This window comes from Engystomops pustulosus, chromosome 3, assembly GCF_040894005.1.
Source record: "Engystomops pustulosus chromosome 3, aEngPut4.maternal, whole genome shotgun sequence".
Lineage (NCBI taxonomy): Eukaryota > Metazoa > Chordata > Amphibia > Anura > Leptodactylidae > Engystomops > Engystomops pustulosus.
This window is the reverse complement of record NC_092413.1, coordinates 82,001,587-82,019,301: the sequence shown is the minus strand read 5'-3', so window position 1 is coordinate 82,019,301 and position 17,715 is coordinate 82,001,587. Positions and strand designations below refer to the sequence as shown.

The 17,715-nt window shown below is 39.4% G+C and overlaps 1 protein-coding gene across 4 annotated transcripts in view; it reads right to left on the bottom strand.

Annotated features, from left to right (window-relative positions):
* Window positions 1-6,344: 6,344 nt before the first annotated feature.
* BUB1 (BUB1 mitotic checkpoint serine/threonine kinase) overlaps window positions 6,345-17,715 on the bottom strand; it is a 93,949-nt gene continuing 82,578 nt past the window's right edge. For all 4 annotated transcript variants that reach the window (XM_072141221.1, XM_072141220.1, XM_072141219.1 and 1 more), the window contains exons 14-25: window positions 17,341-17,446; window positions 17,144-17,213; window positions 16,365-16,545; window positions 15,112-15,199; window positions 14,760-15,031; window positions 13,570-13,716; window positions 10,349-10,461; window positions 10,081-10,242; window positions 9,601-9,758; window positions 9,083-9,260; window positions 7,853-7,959; window positions 6,345-6,597 (exon numbers count right to left, since the gene is read on the bottom strand). In XM_072141221.1, coding sequence (XP_071997322.1) covers window positions 6,402-6,597; window positions 7,853-7,959; window positions 9,083-9,260; window positions 9,601-9,758; window positions 10,081-10,242; window positions 10,349-10,461; window positions 13,570-13,716; window positions 14,760-15,031; window positions 15,112-15,199; window positions 16,365-16,545; window positions 17,144-17,213; window positions 17,341-17,446 — 1,778 coding nt within the window. In that variant the 3' untranslated portion in view covers window positions 6,345-6,401. The remainder of the gene's footprint in view (window positions 6,598-7,852; window positions 7,960-9,082; window positions 9,261-9,600; window positions 9,759-10,080; window positions 10,243-10,348; window positions 10,462-13,569; window positions 13,717-14,759; window positions 15,032-15,111; window positions 15,200-16,364; window positions 16,546-17,143; window positions 17,214-17,340; window positions 17,447-17,715) is intronic.

The window sequence follows — 17,715 nt, the reverse complement described above, 5'->3', positions numbered from 1 at the left end:
TGGTGAGTGAAAAATGGAAGGGAAAAAACTAAAAAAAGGCCAAGTCGTTAAGGGGTTAAAGAGAACCCGTCAGGCAAAATAACCCTCCTAAACTAAATATATTTTCATAAACTGCCATTAGAGAGCATTGCCTCTATCCCTTCATTGTCGCTCTAAATGCCTGTAAACCTAAGCAATGAGGTCCTAAAGCTGTATGCAAATGACCTGTGAAATGTCCAATGAGTCATTAACATATTCAAGCTGTCCAGCTTATTCATGAGTGGGAGGTACAGACACACCCCCAGTACTTGACTGACAGCCTGTGTAATGGCGGAGGCTGTATAATGATATGCTTCCTGGTGCTGGCGCCCCCTGCAGCCTGTGTGTGCATGTGTGTGTGTATAGAAGAGATACAACAGCTCCAGGTAGTCATGTTACAGCAGAACATGTCAGATACTAGTGTAGATGATGTCTGTCTCTCACATGTGTATTAGGAGGATGCAGCATGTCAGCAGATAAAGCGCACAGACTAGCAATTCTTCACTATACATTACACAGAGACATGAGCAGGGGGGAGGAGAGGGGAGGGGTAACAGGAGTGACATCACTGCCTCTGACCATGTGACCAGCCTCATTTACATAATAAAGAATAGAGGATTTTATAATGATTAATGTATGAAATAACTAGATAAAGGCTGGGATGGGATCCTTGTGAGCTGCTCCAACAGGTAGTGATGACAGGACAAGTGACACAGACCTGATGACAGGTGTCCTTTAAGGTGCTAAAATATGTGGCAATAATTGGGAAATACATTAAACAGTCATGTTACTGCTACAGCCATTCATTGGCCCTCAGCAGTAACACTTCCATGCATGGCCAGCGATGATTGGGCAGGCAGTTACATACATGACGCGATGGAAGTCAGTGCTGGAACTTTGAGGGATTAAAGGAAACCTACCATTTTGATTTCATGCATTCTAAACCAAATATAAAACTAGAGAATGCTGTAGCTACACTGATGCAGAAACATATCTTGAGTGGTTTTGCAGAAAAAACAATTATACAATTATGATGATGAGGCTGTCCTAGTGCTCTCCTCTAAGGCCGCGATCACACGTTCCGCTAGCATTGCACTCATAATGCGTTGCTAGTGCACAGGGGGCTGGCCTCGGCCCGATTGCATATGCTTTTACAGAGAAACGCATGTGATCGATAACCAGGCCCTGGTATCTTGCATTGTTTACCCTAATTATGCACTGCTCCATGGCCTCTTTCCTTCTGAAATAAAATTAGCATAATGTTAAAAGTTTATTTCACTATATGTTATATATTGTAATTTTGAGTTATTTTGTTTTTCTTTATTATTACTCTGTGCAATTGTGGGCATGTTTTTGCCAAGTACTGTGTAAATTTCTCTCTATAAAAAAAAATAAAAATAAAATTATAATTTCACATTATGGCCTATGCGATTTGTGCTCATCATCCCATTAAAGGACACCTGTCATCTGGTCTGTGTCACTTGTCCTGTCAACTCTACCTTTTGGAGCAGCTCACAAGGATCCCATCACAGCCTTAATCTATTCAATTCATACATACATTAATCATTGTAAAATCATCTTTTCTTTATTATGTAAATGAGGCTGGTCACATGGTCGGAGGCAGTGATGTCACCCGTTACCCTTCTCCACTCCTCCCCCTGCTCATGTCTGTGTGTAATGTATAGTAAAGCTTTGCTAGTGTTTGTGCTTTATTTGCCGAAATGCTCTCCCTGCTAATACACATGTGTGAGACCCAGACATCAGTTACACATAAATCTGACATGTTCTGCTATGACATGGCTGCATCCTGGAGCAGTTGTATCTCTCCTATACACACACAGGCTGCAGGGGGCGCCAGCACCAGCAAGCACATGGAGGAGCTATTACACCATTATACAGCCTGCCAGTCATACACTGGGGGTGTGGTTGGACATCTCACAGGTCATTTGCATACAGCTTTAGGACCTCATTGCTTAGGTTACAGGCATGTAGAGGGACAATGAAGGGATAGAGGCAATGCTTTCTAATGGCAGTTTGTGAAAATATATTTAGTTTAGGGGGTTATTTTGCCTGATGGGTTCTCTTTAAGAAGCAATAACAGTGGAGAAAGTCTGCATGAGGGTCGATTCCTCAAAGGATGAAAACCTATGCCTGGAATTTGTAACCTTTGGGGTTAGAAGGCTCTGTGCATTTGGACAATAACCCTTGTGTAGAGCTCCAGATGAGGAAAAGGAGTACATTTTGTGCTGAAAAGCTGTTTTTCCGTTGAATTTTTTTTATTCATATCTTGGATGCAGCATGTGCTTTATTTGTTTTCAAATTGAGGACTTGATTTAGTGTCTTTCCTTTTTTTTGTCTATTGCATTCTCTAAGGCAGGGGTGCACAACTTTATAATAATAATCTTTATTTACATAGTGCCATCAAATTTGTAGCAAAAATAGAATCAAACAAGTGTGCAGTAAGCGCAGGACCTGTCTGTGCTGCAGGACCTGTCTGGCTGCATTGAGGAGAAGCTGCAGGACCTGTGATGATGTCATCATCACATGACCCTCTGGCTTCTCTATACAGCCTCCTGCAGAACAGGGCTGCTCACAGTGAGGAGGAGGAACTAGAACTGGGGGGCAGCAGGGGAGGGGGGGTAGGGACTAGAAGTGGTGAAAGCAGGGGAAGAAGCAGAGGTGTGTTATAGTACTTCTATTTCTGTACATAGGGGGCAGTGTTGGAGTAGTTCTATACTTGCTGAAAAAAGGTTCTATTCTTGCCTCAGGCAGAAAAAAGGCTAGAATCGGCCCTATATAATAATAAAATGTATATAATACATTATAGTTATTATACATTTTATTTATTAAATACATGGTTGACTGCAGGCAGGGCACAGTACTGAGATCTACTAGAGCCCCTGTGTGCTGCCAGTTATTCACAATTACCTGCTGCATGGGTTCAGACATTTTTCACCATCATTTATATTGTCTTGTTTGTGTGCTATATTGTAGTCTGTTCTGATATTACTTATTATACAAATGCAGTATTATGCAGTAGTAGTTTCTGGAGGGTATTTACACTGTACTATGGTTTTGGGTGCATCTCGGATTCTGGTTAACAGAGCGTCCCCCTGACGGGTAACGACATGACAATGCAACCCTTGGGCCGAAAAAGGTTGTGCACCCCTGCGTTTGGTAGGTGTTTCTTGAAACTGGGTGCATTTGTAAAAGCATCCTATTCACAAAGAAAAAAAAATTCTAAGCAAGAACCGAAAAACAAGCTGTTGAATTTAGTAATTACATCTGGTACTTGTACACATGAAGCAGCTCCTAGTGCTACAACAGATGCAGCAGTGTTACACTGCTAGTATCATCGTAACCCTCCGATAACGCAAGCAGACATGCGGCAGTCACCACTGGCCTATGGATTGGGAAGGGCGGCGTGGGGGAAGAAGCCGCGCCTCGGAACGTCCCCTCATGAATACACCGGACAGCTTTGAGAGCAGTCTGGCGTTTCTATTGTACATCGCAGCAGTGTCTGCTAGCTCATGCGCCACCATCTTTTTGAAGCCACCAGCTTTGCCGGCGGCGATTGTTGGGAAAACACCTGCGATCGGTGCCAGCACCAATCGAGGGTGTTACCGGTAAGCCTTTGCTGCAATATGCGAGCCCTCTCCATACAGCGGGACCCAGCTTGCGACGTACTAGTACGACGCAAGTCGGGTAGGGGTTAATTGCTATGAAGATCCCAAGGGGTTAACAATCTTCCTAAAAGCCGTTTCTGATAGTTTGAGGGGTGCAGATCTGAAAATCGGTTGATATATAGGGAATTTCTAATATTATATATTTCAAATTTCATTAAAAACCTATAATGAGCCCCAAAAAAGTAAATTCAGAAATCTCCTTGAAAATACGGGAAAATGGAAGTTTGATTTGTAAGCTTTGTGACATCAAAATAAAATACCCAGGTATTTAAAAAATTCTGAAAGACGACATGGGAAATATTATTCAGCAACTTACAGGCGGTCCCCTACTTAAGGACACCCGACTTACAGACAACCCATAGTTACAGACGGACCCCTTTGCCCACTGTGACCTCTGGTGAAGCTCTCTGGATGCTTTACTATAGTCCCAGACGGCAATGATCAGCTGTAAGATGTCTGTAATGAAGCTTTATTGATAATTCTTGGTCCAATTACACCAAAAATTTTGAAACTCCAATTGTCACTGGGGCAAAAGAAAAAAAATTGTCTAGAACTTCCATTATAAAATATACAGTTTCGACTTACATACAAATTCAACTTAAGAACAAACCTCCAGACCCTATCTTGTATGTAACCCGGGGACTGCCTGTATTTAGGTGGTAAAACTATCTGCCTGAAAACAAGATAATTTCAAATTTTGAAAATGGAAAATTGTTTTTTAAAATTCATTTTTAAAATTTATTTTTTAAAAATAAAACAAAACTTATCAGCCAAAATTTACCACTAAAATGAAGTACAACATGTGATGACTCAAAAAAAAAAAAAAAAAAAATCGCTTTGATAAGTAAAAAGTTATAACCATATAAAGCGATGTTGTGTTTTGAAAAAACAAATGCAACCAACCATCAATTCTTTTCGGGCCACCACATTAATATTTTCCAATAAAGGGAATCGGTCACCACGTTTTCACAAATACAGCTTGTGACAGGTACCCATAGAGGCCTATTAACTAAATGCCACCTTTCTTTTAGCTAAAAGTTGTTTCCTAAAAAAAGTTTCTCTCACATTCCCATAAAATCAACTTTATGTAGTTCTATTACCTGGCATCATTCACCATGAAGGTATGCTGTGATTTCATGTGATTAGATACATACATTGGGCAGATATGGCAAGTTTTAGGGGGAAAAGGACCTTTGATTACATCAGTATGATCACATGACATAAATTTTTTAACACAATGCCTTGTGTTATGTTCGACACAATATTTCCAATAAGTAAACAGAGCTGTATATGTCTGTAGTTGAATAATGGCAGATGGTCCCTAAATACAAGTTCCATACAGCAGGATGTTCTAGCAGTGAGAGGGCAAGTTGTCAGTCAAAATAAGGGGGTGTGGTTTACCAACTGAGCAAGAGAATGAAGAGTCAAACCCAGGATAAAAGAGTCAAATAATCTTATTTGCATATCAGAAAACCGGCTGTAATTAACTTATAGTGTCTCACTATACTATACCATATTTTTTTTCTAAATTAGAAAAAAATATGCACAACAAAAAACAAAGTGACAGATACAAATTAGGGAATTTGTTTATAATGTTCAAATTTAAGTCAATATGAAAACTAAAAAATATATATACATTAGAAAAAAAGGCTCCCCCCCCCTTATTGTAAATAAATATTTACTATGTGCGCCCCACTGAAGACGCACATAATTGTCTGATCTTGGAGAGATCTATTATGGTTATTTGGGACACTCATTGGTGGCTTAGTGTACTAAAAAGTGGAAATATAACCTGGGTTCAGTGTGCACTTTCCCAGGATGGCCTTGGACCTGAATCACAGCGATTTGTTATTTGACTTAACTAAAGGCTAACCAATTTCGGGGACCAGGCCCCTAGGTCTCAGGCCTCCATGGGACCCATAGCAGCTGGACATGTCATATTTTCTTTTAGCCGCGTTCACGCGTTGATGCATTGTAAACTAAATTGCATTTACAAGGTGTAAATATTGCATTTATATCACATTAATATCACATTTACGTAAACATTATGTAAATGCAATAGGGGAGATTTAACAAAGTGTCAGTGGAAAGACCAGTGCACGGTGAGGCCTCATGCACATGACAGTTATGGCAGCCAGACCAGGATGTAACATTTGTGGGCAGATCACAGGAAGTCATGCTGGATGATTTATATGGAGCAGTTTAGGACTGTGGAGTCCACTTTAGACCAGCTATTAGTTTGTCCAGTTAAGGATTGAATTTTCTGGCACTCCAGAATTCTGATGTAGACAGAAGAAGAACTGTAATGGTTACAATGCAGCCACAACACCAGAAGCAGGACAGGAGAAGGATGGGTATGTTTGGGCAGTGTCATGTAGTACTTCTTGAGGGCTTCTACAGTCCAAGACACTGCTAGGAGTACATTTCTTTTAAAAAGGTGCAGGTTGCAGCAGAAAGATATTGGAATACTTGGTACAGCTGGCATAGATTTTTTACCACCTGAAGTGTTGGAAACACCTGGCTCAGATTGACCCACCTGAATATTGGCACACGTAGAAACCCAGAGAAAATGACTTCCTAAGATGATTGGTAAAGCTGGCGATGATCTAAAATCTGTGCCCAGGTTATGCAAAGCTAGGATAATGAAAATGTTTCTTTAATACAATAAAATATCAGTAGAAAAAAGTTCTTTTGGAATCACTTCCTTGTAGGCTTGTTTTCTAGGAGCAGGATGACAAGTCTGTTGCGTACAGAATTGATCTTTTTTGTGTACATTGCCTTGAAATTCAGAGTCAGTTTCTCACGTAAATGTTTGAGTGGAGATGGGCTGTTACAATCTGGTATATTTAGCAACGTATGAAAAAATTCTACCCACAATTCTCTATTTGGTAATCTGTTAAGAAAAAAAAAAAAAAAAAAAGGGTGGGTGAGATTAAAATCAATGTAAAGAATGATAAATGTAGTGCAAAAACACAATTATCTTCAGATCACAAACTAATACACTGTATTGAAAACCTATTCTTATGATAGGTCATCAATATCAAATTTCTGGTTGTAGGTCTACCAGCTGATTGAAACAGCAGCATCACTTCACAGGTCTATGGGGTCACATTAGTCATGCACATACCCTGTTGATAGCTTAGACCCATTGAAGTGAATAGGGGCTAATCGGTAATACCAGACAGCCATTAGACAATGGAAGGCTTATTAAAGGAAATCTTCCACTTGGATCAAGGATTGTAAACCAAGCACTCTTACATGCCGGTGTGTGCCAGCCCTGGCAGGTTCCACTTTTCTTTTGGTTTCTGATGCCTTGATTTTCATGAAAAAGGCCTTACAAATTATGCAAATTTGTAAGTTGTCAATGTAGCCTGAAACCCCAAAGGTTCATTTGCATAATTTTTAAAGCTTTTTTTTTTTTTTTTTTTATAACAAGGGCATAAGAAGCTAAAAGAAGAGCAGATCCTGCGAGAGGGGACATACACCAGCATGTAAGTGTGCATGGTATACAATCCTTGACCTTGTAGGTAGATGCCCTTTAAGGCAAACACTGCAGTGGGGGTGTCTGGCCACCATCAATTTCATATTGATCACCCAAGCATTGGTCATCAGTATTCTAGTCTCTAAAAAATCTTTAAAAAGGTATTTCGACATCAAAAAACATTTGGGAATAAATGTCTGGTTATGGGAATAGGGATCACAAAGCAGGGAGCCCTCTTTAACAATAGGGCAGTTAAAGTGGAATTGTAGTGTCCTTCATTGGGTTTCTCATTGGTCCGATCCCAAGCAGCCAGACATGTATCCGTTAAATATTTATCCTCTATCAAAGATATGTTTGGGATAACTGCATGTTCATAATTTCTACAGACAGTGTACAGACGGGTGAATTAGCTCTGATGAATTATAATGGGACAAATGTGAAATAGCCACGGCACAAATCTGAGTTGCAGTCTACAATGTATCTCAATCAGGTGCAACCCATGTAAACACAGCCTAAAGGTGCATTCACACGCGGTATGCCCACCGTGTGCTGGAGAGGAGGAGGTGGTGACTCCTCCCCCCTCCATAAGAAACAGTGGCGCACGGCCGTCTGCATGAACCCTAAAAAGTTCAGCCTGGATATTTGGTTTTATTTTCTAAGAACTAACCGTCTAAAATTGCCTTCAGTCTTCCATGCTCCATGCTCTTCACGCACTTTCATGTAGTTGCCAAAAAGCATACAATAAACTGTCCCAGCTAATCCAAAGTAGTCTGTCTGCAAGGGTTATATAAGACAACATGGTATTTAGTATAAATAAAAGCAACAACAATACATCACAATCTCTATGATTAATGTTAATTCCACACAATAACATAGCTCTATGGATTCATTATACAGGCGGTCCCCTACTTAAGAACACCTGACGTACATACGACCCCTAGTTACAAACGGACCTCTGGATTTTAGTAATTTGCTGTTCTTTAGTCCTATGCTACAATAAACAGCTATAACAGTTATCAAATGTGTCTTTAATTAAGATTTATTGTTAATCCTGGTTCTTGTGACAATCCAACATTTTTAAAATCCAATTGTCACAGAGACCAAAAAATTTTTGACCGGGGTTACAATAATAAAGTATACAGTTCCGACTTACATACAAACTCAACTTAACAACAAACCTACAGACCCTATCTTGTATGTAACCCGGGGACTGCCTGTAGTCGATTAAAATAGATGGTTTCAAGGACCGTAAAGCTTTTCTTATATAGAGTAACCACCTACAAGTTCTACAATAGGGGAGACGCAGCAATCTGGCTATGCCAGAATAATTTGCACCTGAAATGGCATGTGCCACATTTATTGAGGGTTTTAGACCATTTAATGCAATATAAGAAAGAGAAAATGGGGCTCCATTGAGTAGTAATTCAGTATAGTAAATAGCCCACAGGGTTCCACAAGTTCTTATTAACATATAGGATCTGAAGAAGAAGCGGGAAGTTCTTGCTCGAAATGCGTTATCCCCTATTTGCGATAAACCTTGATGTTCTTACATGTTGGCACCTATTTGTCCTATTTATTGCTTCTACTTTGATAGACCATTTAGACAAGTTTTAAACTAGCCTTAACAAATGGGCATATCCTTGTTAAAAAGGATAGAACATAGTTTGTGGGACTTAAAATTCAATGTTCTGGTGCAGCAAACCAGACCAACTAATAGGTGCAGTAGAAGACTAGTGAATTACACTTTGCATCTCCTGACAACGAGATTAATCTGGCGCAGGAGAGAACAGTTTAGTTCTACTCTGCAGGATCGACACATTAATATATCTCTCCCCTAATGTCATCCAAAAAAACATTTGTAGAGGGGGACCCATAGCAGACAGTCACAGAAGAGTACCTGGTAGTTCCATGGCTTGTTTGTAAGCATTTCAATACATTGGAATCCGGATGTCTCACACTTTCCAGTGAATACTGTTCCCTTGGGGAAGAGAGTCATATCTATACTCTGCCCCAGATCAATGAGTGCCAGTCCATGGGATAAAAGATCGAGATTACAGGATTGATTATCCACAAACCTGGAAAAGTAGAAATTTTACTAGGCACCAGAAATGACATCAGTTGTTGTGAAGGTATCCGAAAAGACCCCCTGTCACACCATAAAAAGGCTTGTAATCTTTTCTGTGTATATATATATATATATATATTTTTTTTTTTTTTACAGCTCTCCGATTTATATGATATTTATTCATATAGTGATATTGTTGCATTCTACAATGAAACTATTATTGTTCTACAACATTCAGGATATGTAGTAGACACAAGTTTACCAATGTCGCCATCAATCCTCTGTTTCTCTGTTTCTTTACAAGCAAAAATATAGAAAATAACAGAAAAAATAACGATCAAAGCACTTACTTTTCTCCCAGTGTAAAGTTGTCAGGTTTGAGGTCACCATGAATGATACCGATGTCATGGAGTTGTTCGATCATGTATAGTATGTTGATGGTAAAATACATAACTAATGGATCTGGCATCACTTTCTCTGTCAACTTTTTGTACAAATTGATTGCATTCTAGAATAACAATAGCAAAAATACCAAGACTATGTTATTAAGTCAAGAATGTGCAACAACAAAAAGCAACAAAAGCAATAACAATGTTATCGGAATCAGCTTCAGCTGTGTATCCTTAAGTATTGCAATACTCCCGTACAAATATAGTATAATCAGTTCTCCAACGTCTTATTCCAGAATAGTATATGTCACTAGTGTAATGCATTGATATGTGGACTACAGAGGTTGGTTAGAACTTAAAAAAAAAGTCAGAAACATATTTCTTATAAAATGAACAAGTGCAACTCTATATTACCTAAGCTAATAAAATGTGGTATCTTACCAGTAGTGACCCACAGCTGTACAGATCTCCTTCCAACACACTCCCATTCTGGAATATGTGTGCAGAATTGAAACGGATATAGAGATGCCTCAACTCTGGCTTAATTCGCTGTGTAATCTGAGATCCAATGTAAAACTCCCATGGCTTGGCTGGCTTCTGCACCTGTGAGTGAGTTTGGGGAAGGGGTGTGTTTAGGTTTCCATGAATACAAAATAAAACCGGGTCCCAAAAGTCCCTCCTCATCAAAATGATCGATTGCTCCAATTACCTTCAGAATGACTTTCTGATTGCTCTGCGGATGGATATCCACTATGGATGCTTGATACACATGTGCAAAGGCACCTTCTCCAATTAAATGATCAATGCTAAATGTTTGTGATCCTGAGAATAAAAACATGTTTAAGTAATTGATATATTGCTGTGGAGGGAAAGGGAAAGACTAATGTATTAGTGCACAATAACAGGGCACTGTACTGTGTTTTATACACTACAGATGTGTCTACGTTCTTCAACAGTTCCTACATCTCAGACTTTGTAACAGAAAGGGATTGGCCTGAACTCAAAATATTGGGTGGACAAATAAAATGTAAGTAAAAAGCTCCAGTACTCTGAGTGCAATAAGGGTGAAGACACACATGGCGTTTTTAGGCCGTTTTTGGGCCATTTTTAGTTTGAATTAAGATAATTGCTCAAACCTGTCAAAAACGCATGCGTTTTCAAAAAACTAAAAACTAAAAACGGCCCAAAAACGCCATGTGTGTCTTCACCCTTAGACCGCGTCAGCCCACCACCGACCATATATTGATATTCTCTCCTGAACATATGGGATGGTAAAGTTGTAAAGGAAATTCAGACCCTAGAAAATACTTATAAAGCAAATTTCTGGGTATGTTAATTCCTGTTCACAGGTTGTGTTTTGTTTGCATTAACGCATGCGTTTTCAAACGCATCACAACAGCCGATTGCCTAATTACATTGTTGTCAACATTGCATTTACAAAACGCAAGCGTTAATGAGATGTATATAATATATATGTGTGTGTGTGTGTGTGTGTTAAAGTGTTAGCAAATGTGTTAATATTTTGTTAACACACACAATTTGTGAACACAATGTTGACAGCAATGTGATTAGGCAAATCTCCTCTTCTCAACTATTGTGATGCGTTTGAAAATGCATGCATTAACATAAACAAAATGCAATGTGTGAACACAGTCTGAGGTGTGAGTTAAGATGGGAACTAATATGTGAAGTAATATGATAATCACCATATACAGGAGCCATTGGTTGCTTATTGCCACAGCAGACAATCACAGCTCAGCTTCTATTTTGCCACAGGTCATAAATATGAGCTCCGAGCTATGATTAGTTACAGCTTATGTGTTAGGGTGAAGTAGAGTGAGTTACAGAGAGACAGACAGGGAGCACGAGTGAGTGACAGAGAGACAGCCAGTGAGTGTGAGTGAGAGACAGACATGGAGAGTCACTGAGAGACAAGCAAGGACAGTGAGTGACAGACAGGGGGAAAGAGATGCATAGATAGATGTATACTATTTTTTTGTAAACAAATTCTATTTTGTTATAACTAAGTGCAGTTATTTACTATCCTGGGCAATGCCAGGATCTACAGCTAGTAGTTCATACAGTTAAAAAAAAGACATATGTCCATCAAGTTTTAGGGAAGGGATTTGATGAGGAAGAGGAACAGAGGAATAATTCTATATAACATAACTGTCAATGTTATTTATATGTAAAAAGGCATCTAGATCCTTCTTGGAGCTTTCTGCTGTCCCTACTGAGGCAGGCTACTCCACACATTTACAGTTCTTGTAGTAAAAAAGGCCTGTCGCCTCTGGTGATTAAACCTCGTCTTTCTGCAGATGGGGACCGTGCCCCCTTGTCTTTTGATTTGAGTTCACCTCGACCAACTTTCCACCATATTTTTGTATGGACCATCATATATTTACATAAATTAATTGTGTCCCCATCTTAGTCTTCTCCTTTCCAGACTAAATAAAACTAGTTTTAATGGGGTTTTCCATGAAAGAAAATTCTCAAATTTATATTTCAATCCACTAGTGATGTCAACACAAAAAAGATCATTTATAACCCTTTACTTGACAATTTTACTCAGTTTTATTACTGTTTAAGCTCATTTCACTTAGTGATGGTCAGTGCAAAATTCCAGAGTGTGGGTGGGAACTCTCTTAGCAGACACAATGGGGCCCATTTACTTAGGGTCTTGGTTGGCACATTAGTTGGCTATGCACCTATTTAGGGCTAAAATGGCTTGCACAGGTATAGAATAAGTTTGTGCGCTGGGATTGTGGTGCAGTTGCGCTGCCTTCCATGTGACATAAATTAGGGTGCGGGCCGTTGGACGGTCCGACTGATTTGGACTGAGCACAGTATTAACTTTCAAATAGTGTTGCAAGTCCTTTGTTTAAAATGCATCACAAAAAAAGTGAACTCTGCCAGACCTGACGCACAATGCGGGTAAGTAAATGTGCCTCGCTATGATCCATCAAGTTCTATAAGTCAACTGTGTGGTTAGATTATACTGTTTATATACACTTTCATCTGTCTTATATATAAGAAAGATTATGAGATGCCTATTGCACACAATGACAGTCAACTCTCCTAGATCTCTGCTACTCCTCAACACACTAGATCAACACACCTCCCCAGATAAAGAGCTTATCAGTCTGTAGCTTAAAGTTCTCCTCAGGCTGCTACTGGCAGGAAGTGGGCGGGCTAAGTGTTTGTGAGCTCCGCCCTGGACTGCAGGGGGCGGGCTAAAGGCAGGGAGCAGAAAGAGAGAAACTTAGCTCCACGTCATCACAAAGAAATCTAAGATGGCGCCCCCGTCTCTAACTTAGAGGTTACAGAGTTGTGTCTAGGGACAACTGAAACTGTGTACACCAGGACTGATAGAGACAGGTTGGACTTATATATGTGAAATGTTGTATTAGAGTCTCTAGAGTGAATTAGAGAATGTGTTATTTTGTTATACTGAGTACATTTAAGAAACTTGCCTTCGTGGAAATAACCCTTTAGGCTTTCCTCATAGCGGAGACCCTCCATACCCCTCATCATTTTTGTGGCTCTTCGTTGTACCCCCTCCAGCTCCAGGTCCTATTAATGGACCAGTGGCCAGAACTGGACAGCATATTCCAGGTGAGGCCGAACCAATGCCTTATACAGTGGTAATATTATATCCCTATCCCGAGAGTCCATACCTCTTTTGATACATGACAAGATCCTGCTGGCTTTAGAGGCAGCTGATTGACATTGCATGCTGTAATTTACTTTGTAATCTATTAAACCCAGGCCCTTCCCAAGATAAAGCAAATAGACAAACTACAACCATATTTTATACTTTATGAGACTAGTCTACATGTATACACATACACAACTATATATAGTTAATGAGCTCAATTGGTTAGTAATTATACAACCACCAGTTTGGGGTAAGGAATTGATTTATCTTACCTAATTTTACTACCGTTTTCAGCTTAAAAGACGGGACATTAGAAGGCCATTGATGGTACGCACTCAGGGAGCCCAGAGGTGTTGGTAAGCGAGACAATAAACTGGCAAGGAGTTTGTCATCCCAGACGTTCTCAACTATTACTTGCTCTATAGAAGGGGAAAACATCAACTATTCAAGAATGTTTCAATGCATACACAAAAAACACAGTCTTTCCATCTGAGGTTTCATTGAAGTACCTAAATCGAGCAGTATAGTAATTAAAGAATAATTCATTAGGATTGTAGTCTATATATGGGCTTAGAGTAATTTCAATAGTTTTATGTAGAAAATATTCAATTACTATTATAAATCTATGATAAGAGCTATAATTTATGTAGGCCAGATATCTAAAAAATGTTGAATGTAGGGGACCAACATTGAACATAGGCTTGGATATGTACATACAAGTTCGTTATGGTGGCGGGAATTTATCATTAGTCAGGCATCTAACACCACTTTTTAGGAGCTTACAATAACTTACAGCCTCATATACAAGGTGTGGTGAGGATTGGACAGGGTAGTGTTTCACTGGTGGTCCTACTTTAAAAGCCCAAGTAAAGAAACCCCTGATCTGAAAAGTCCACTTTTAGGCAAGTCCTTTCAGACACTAAAATAATGTGATCTGATAGGTATTGCAAAATCCATTCCAAGTGCTTAGAAGGTCAGGCTGGTAATGAGAACATGTATATCGGTGTATATTTATTATGACTTTTACTAAAGTACAAAATTAATGTTTGTCTTTATGTAAATGAGACTCATAGGCTTCAGGGGGCCACTTATACCCCCATCAAAGTCCTTGTGATCAGCCTGCCTGCACTGCACTGAGAATATTCTCATGGCAGCAGTGAGTGTCACTAAGTTTTCCGGCACAGAAAGGGAGGGGAAAGCACAGAGGGAGCAGGGATCACAAGGTCTTCAGGGGCTTGTAAAAGGGCTGAAATCACTAATGACACCCCCTGAGTACTTGCGCCTCATTTATCTAAATAAATAGTTAATTTTATACATAAAATACTCAAGTGAAAGTCATAATAAACATATGCCCATATCCATGCTATTGGAAGCTACCTAGAAGAGTGAATGGTTAATAAGGGCAGGATAAGTGGTATATAAGAAACCTGTGTGCCAAGATCTACAGCATACACATCTTTACCTGGTTTTTGAACAGATGGCTCAGTATCTTCTTCATAATCATTACACACATTGAATGGTTGAGTTGTTATGCCCCAAGGATCTTCTAGGTTTATTGCACTGCACTGTAAGGTTTCCGAGAGCTTACATGCTGCCAGGCGCTTCCCGGTACACTCAACTTCATCTTTCTCTACGGGGACTTGTGGATCCGGCAGAGGGAAAATACTACAAGAGGAAGGTGATGGAACAGCCATTGCCAGCTTAGACCTGTCAGGGCTCTGTTCTTGGATAGGGCTATGAAGAATGAAAGAACATTAATTGCAACATACTGACATACACCAATATGCACACACCATGATTGTTTTATTTCATACCTTAATTTCCTTATTTTGGAAGCCTGTACAATCTTATCATCAGAATAGTCAAAGCCCATGTGACAGCCATCATCCAAAGTTGCATTCTCTAAAAAGATAACAAGATTATAGTTACAGGTTTTGATTACTTGTAGGTTGTAAGTTAACAGGAAAGAAATGTCCCTCTAATGATAGGTTTAAATCCCTCCACCAGGTTTCCCAATAGGAATACATCTTTATTTGCCCAAAATATATTTAATCTATTTATATTCATGGGGGCAAATTTTAAATTTGTTTTTTTTTATTTTACCTGCATTCTGATGAATTCCAAATTTTATGGTGGACAGAACAGAATAGACAATTACTCTATTCTGTCCCATACAAAAGACAGAGGAGATACAACGCACATGCTGTATATTTTTATGTTTTTTTAATCATCACAGATCCTGATTAGTACTGCAGCGGTCACTGTACGAAACACTTGTTTTATATCTCCTCCAATTGGCAGCCATACATTCTTTAATCCACGAGAGCACTTTTAGAAAAATTTGATTTTCTGTAAAAAGGTGTGATAAGGCCCACCATACAGAAACATTGGTTTACACAGTTATGCTTTGGCTGTGTTGTGCTGCAACTTGAAGTATCAATTAAAAGGTGGCGATTACAATTCTTTATCGTCAAAGTTGGCCACTTTACCTCATATTTTTTGTAATGTGTGTAAGTGAGGGGGGTAGGATATTAGGCAATTTACCAATATACCTATGCTATTAAAAGTTCTGCTCTGCTTTCTTGATGAAGCCTCCGGTCTTTTACCTCATCAGCCAGACAGTTCTCTCCATAAAATGGCCGCATATGGAGGCTCTTGTGATTTCTAACGGTCTATGAACAATCGCCAATTAAGGGTCACATGACCCTTCATCTGCGGCCATTTTATTGACAGGAATGTCTGACTGATGAGGTGGAAGACAAGAGGCCTTACTTCACATATCAATAAAGCGGTGCAGAACTTTTAATAAATGTATATTGACAAATGACCTATATATCCAGCCCCCCACACTTACACATTAAAAAAAACATGAGGTAAAGTGACCAGCCCCTTTATGTTAACAGAATTGTTGGAACCACTACTTTGGAATGGTGATATATTTAAAAAGGAAGTTCTGACTGAGCAGTGACATAATAATACACCAGAATCACTGATGCGGCTCAGCCGTTGCTGGATATTAGGGAATAAAGAAGGAATATAGCAAGAGGGTCAGTGATATAAATTCTACCTTTGTCTTCTAGAATTTTCCAAGTCTGTTCAGGCTGTTTGATACTGGCAGGAGTTGACGCAAGTCTTGCTGCAAGCGCAAAGTCTCCAGTACTGTTAGGACTTGGGGCCAATGTTTTGTTACAACGTGCAGCCCATACAGTACAATCATCTACCAGCGACTCAGTGGCCCTAACCTCATCCTGGGGAGAAAAGAAAAACATTTAGAATTCACTTTAAAGGAGTTCATGTACTTACAAAAATTATGGACAGGGTAGTTTTATCTATTGAGTAGCAAATTAAAGCACTAGCCATCTAATGATGCCTCTGGAGGTCATGATAACCTCAGACGAAGGGCTCTCACACATGATTGTGTACAGCCTGTGTAAATGTGCCATATGGTGACATGATCCTATCGGCTCTTGGCCTACCTGTACACGGACATTGTTTTTTGTAGTGTGATAATTGTATATGTGCCCTCTAGAAGAGGTGGTGGAATATGGAGTAAATACAGTAAAATACTGACAATTGCAACAGTAAGTAACGCCTTGACCCTGTACCTCACTACATTTTTCCCTCTTTTTCAGGTTTGCCAAGGTAGACCATTAAATGGGATGTTTGCCAATAATTAATACCATTAATGATTCATGAGTCAAAGAGATAGTATATCCTAGCAATATGCCTAGGAATAACTATTCAAGTCAGGCAGCTGCCTAAAGCAAGCAAACAAACATTTTCATCACAGTGGAAAGATGTGTGATCTGAATGACAACTATGGTTACAGACAGGACAATAAATTACATTTTTAAGAGTAGTTTTTGGTGCCGGACGCTCCCCAAACGTTCTTACTTCTACTGGTTTCACCTGAGTCCTAGAAAGAGGGAAAGAATTAACATAAAATACAGATAACAATACCTATTCAATTTCTAATATTATACTGGAATTAAAATACACCAAACCAAGAATTCTTTTCATCTCACCACACAGTAAATACTGACCCATTCACTTTAGCCGTGTCATCTTCAAATATACAAAAGGCAGAAGGCAATGAAGGAGCAGCGTTCTGCAAAGCCAGAAACCCTCCTCCAGCTGAGTTTGTGTTGTCTGTAAAGAGGATTGACGGTGGTAAGAGAACAGGCCCCCAGAATCAAGTAAAAAAACAGAAATCTATACAGCATTTTCTTTATTGTAGACACATTGCAGGTGGCTTTAGCTTGGAAAATGTCTGCCTGCTGTAGACCATGAAAAGAAGATTATGTAAATACTTGGCCTCAGTAGGCAGGATGGATGGGCTCTTCACGTCACTACAATGCACGCACATTTTGCCATGCGCTCATTAGCATTGTCCAGATCTCCATTCATACACTGCTGTC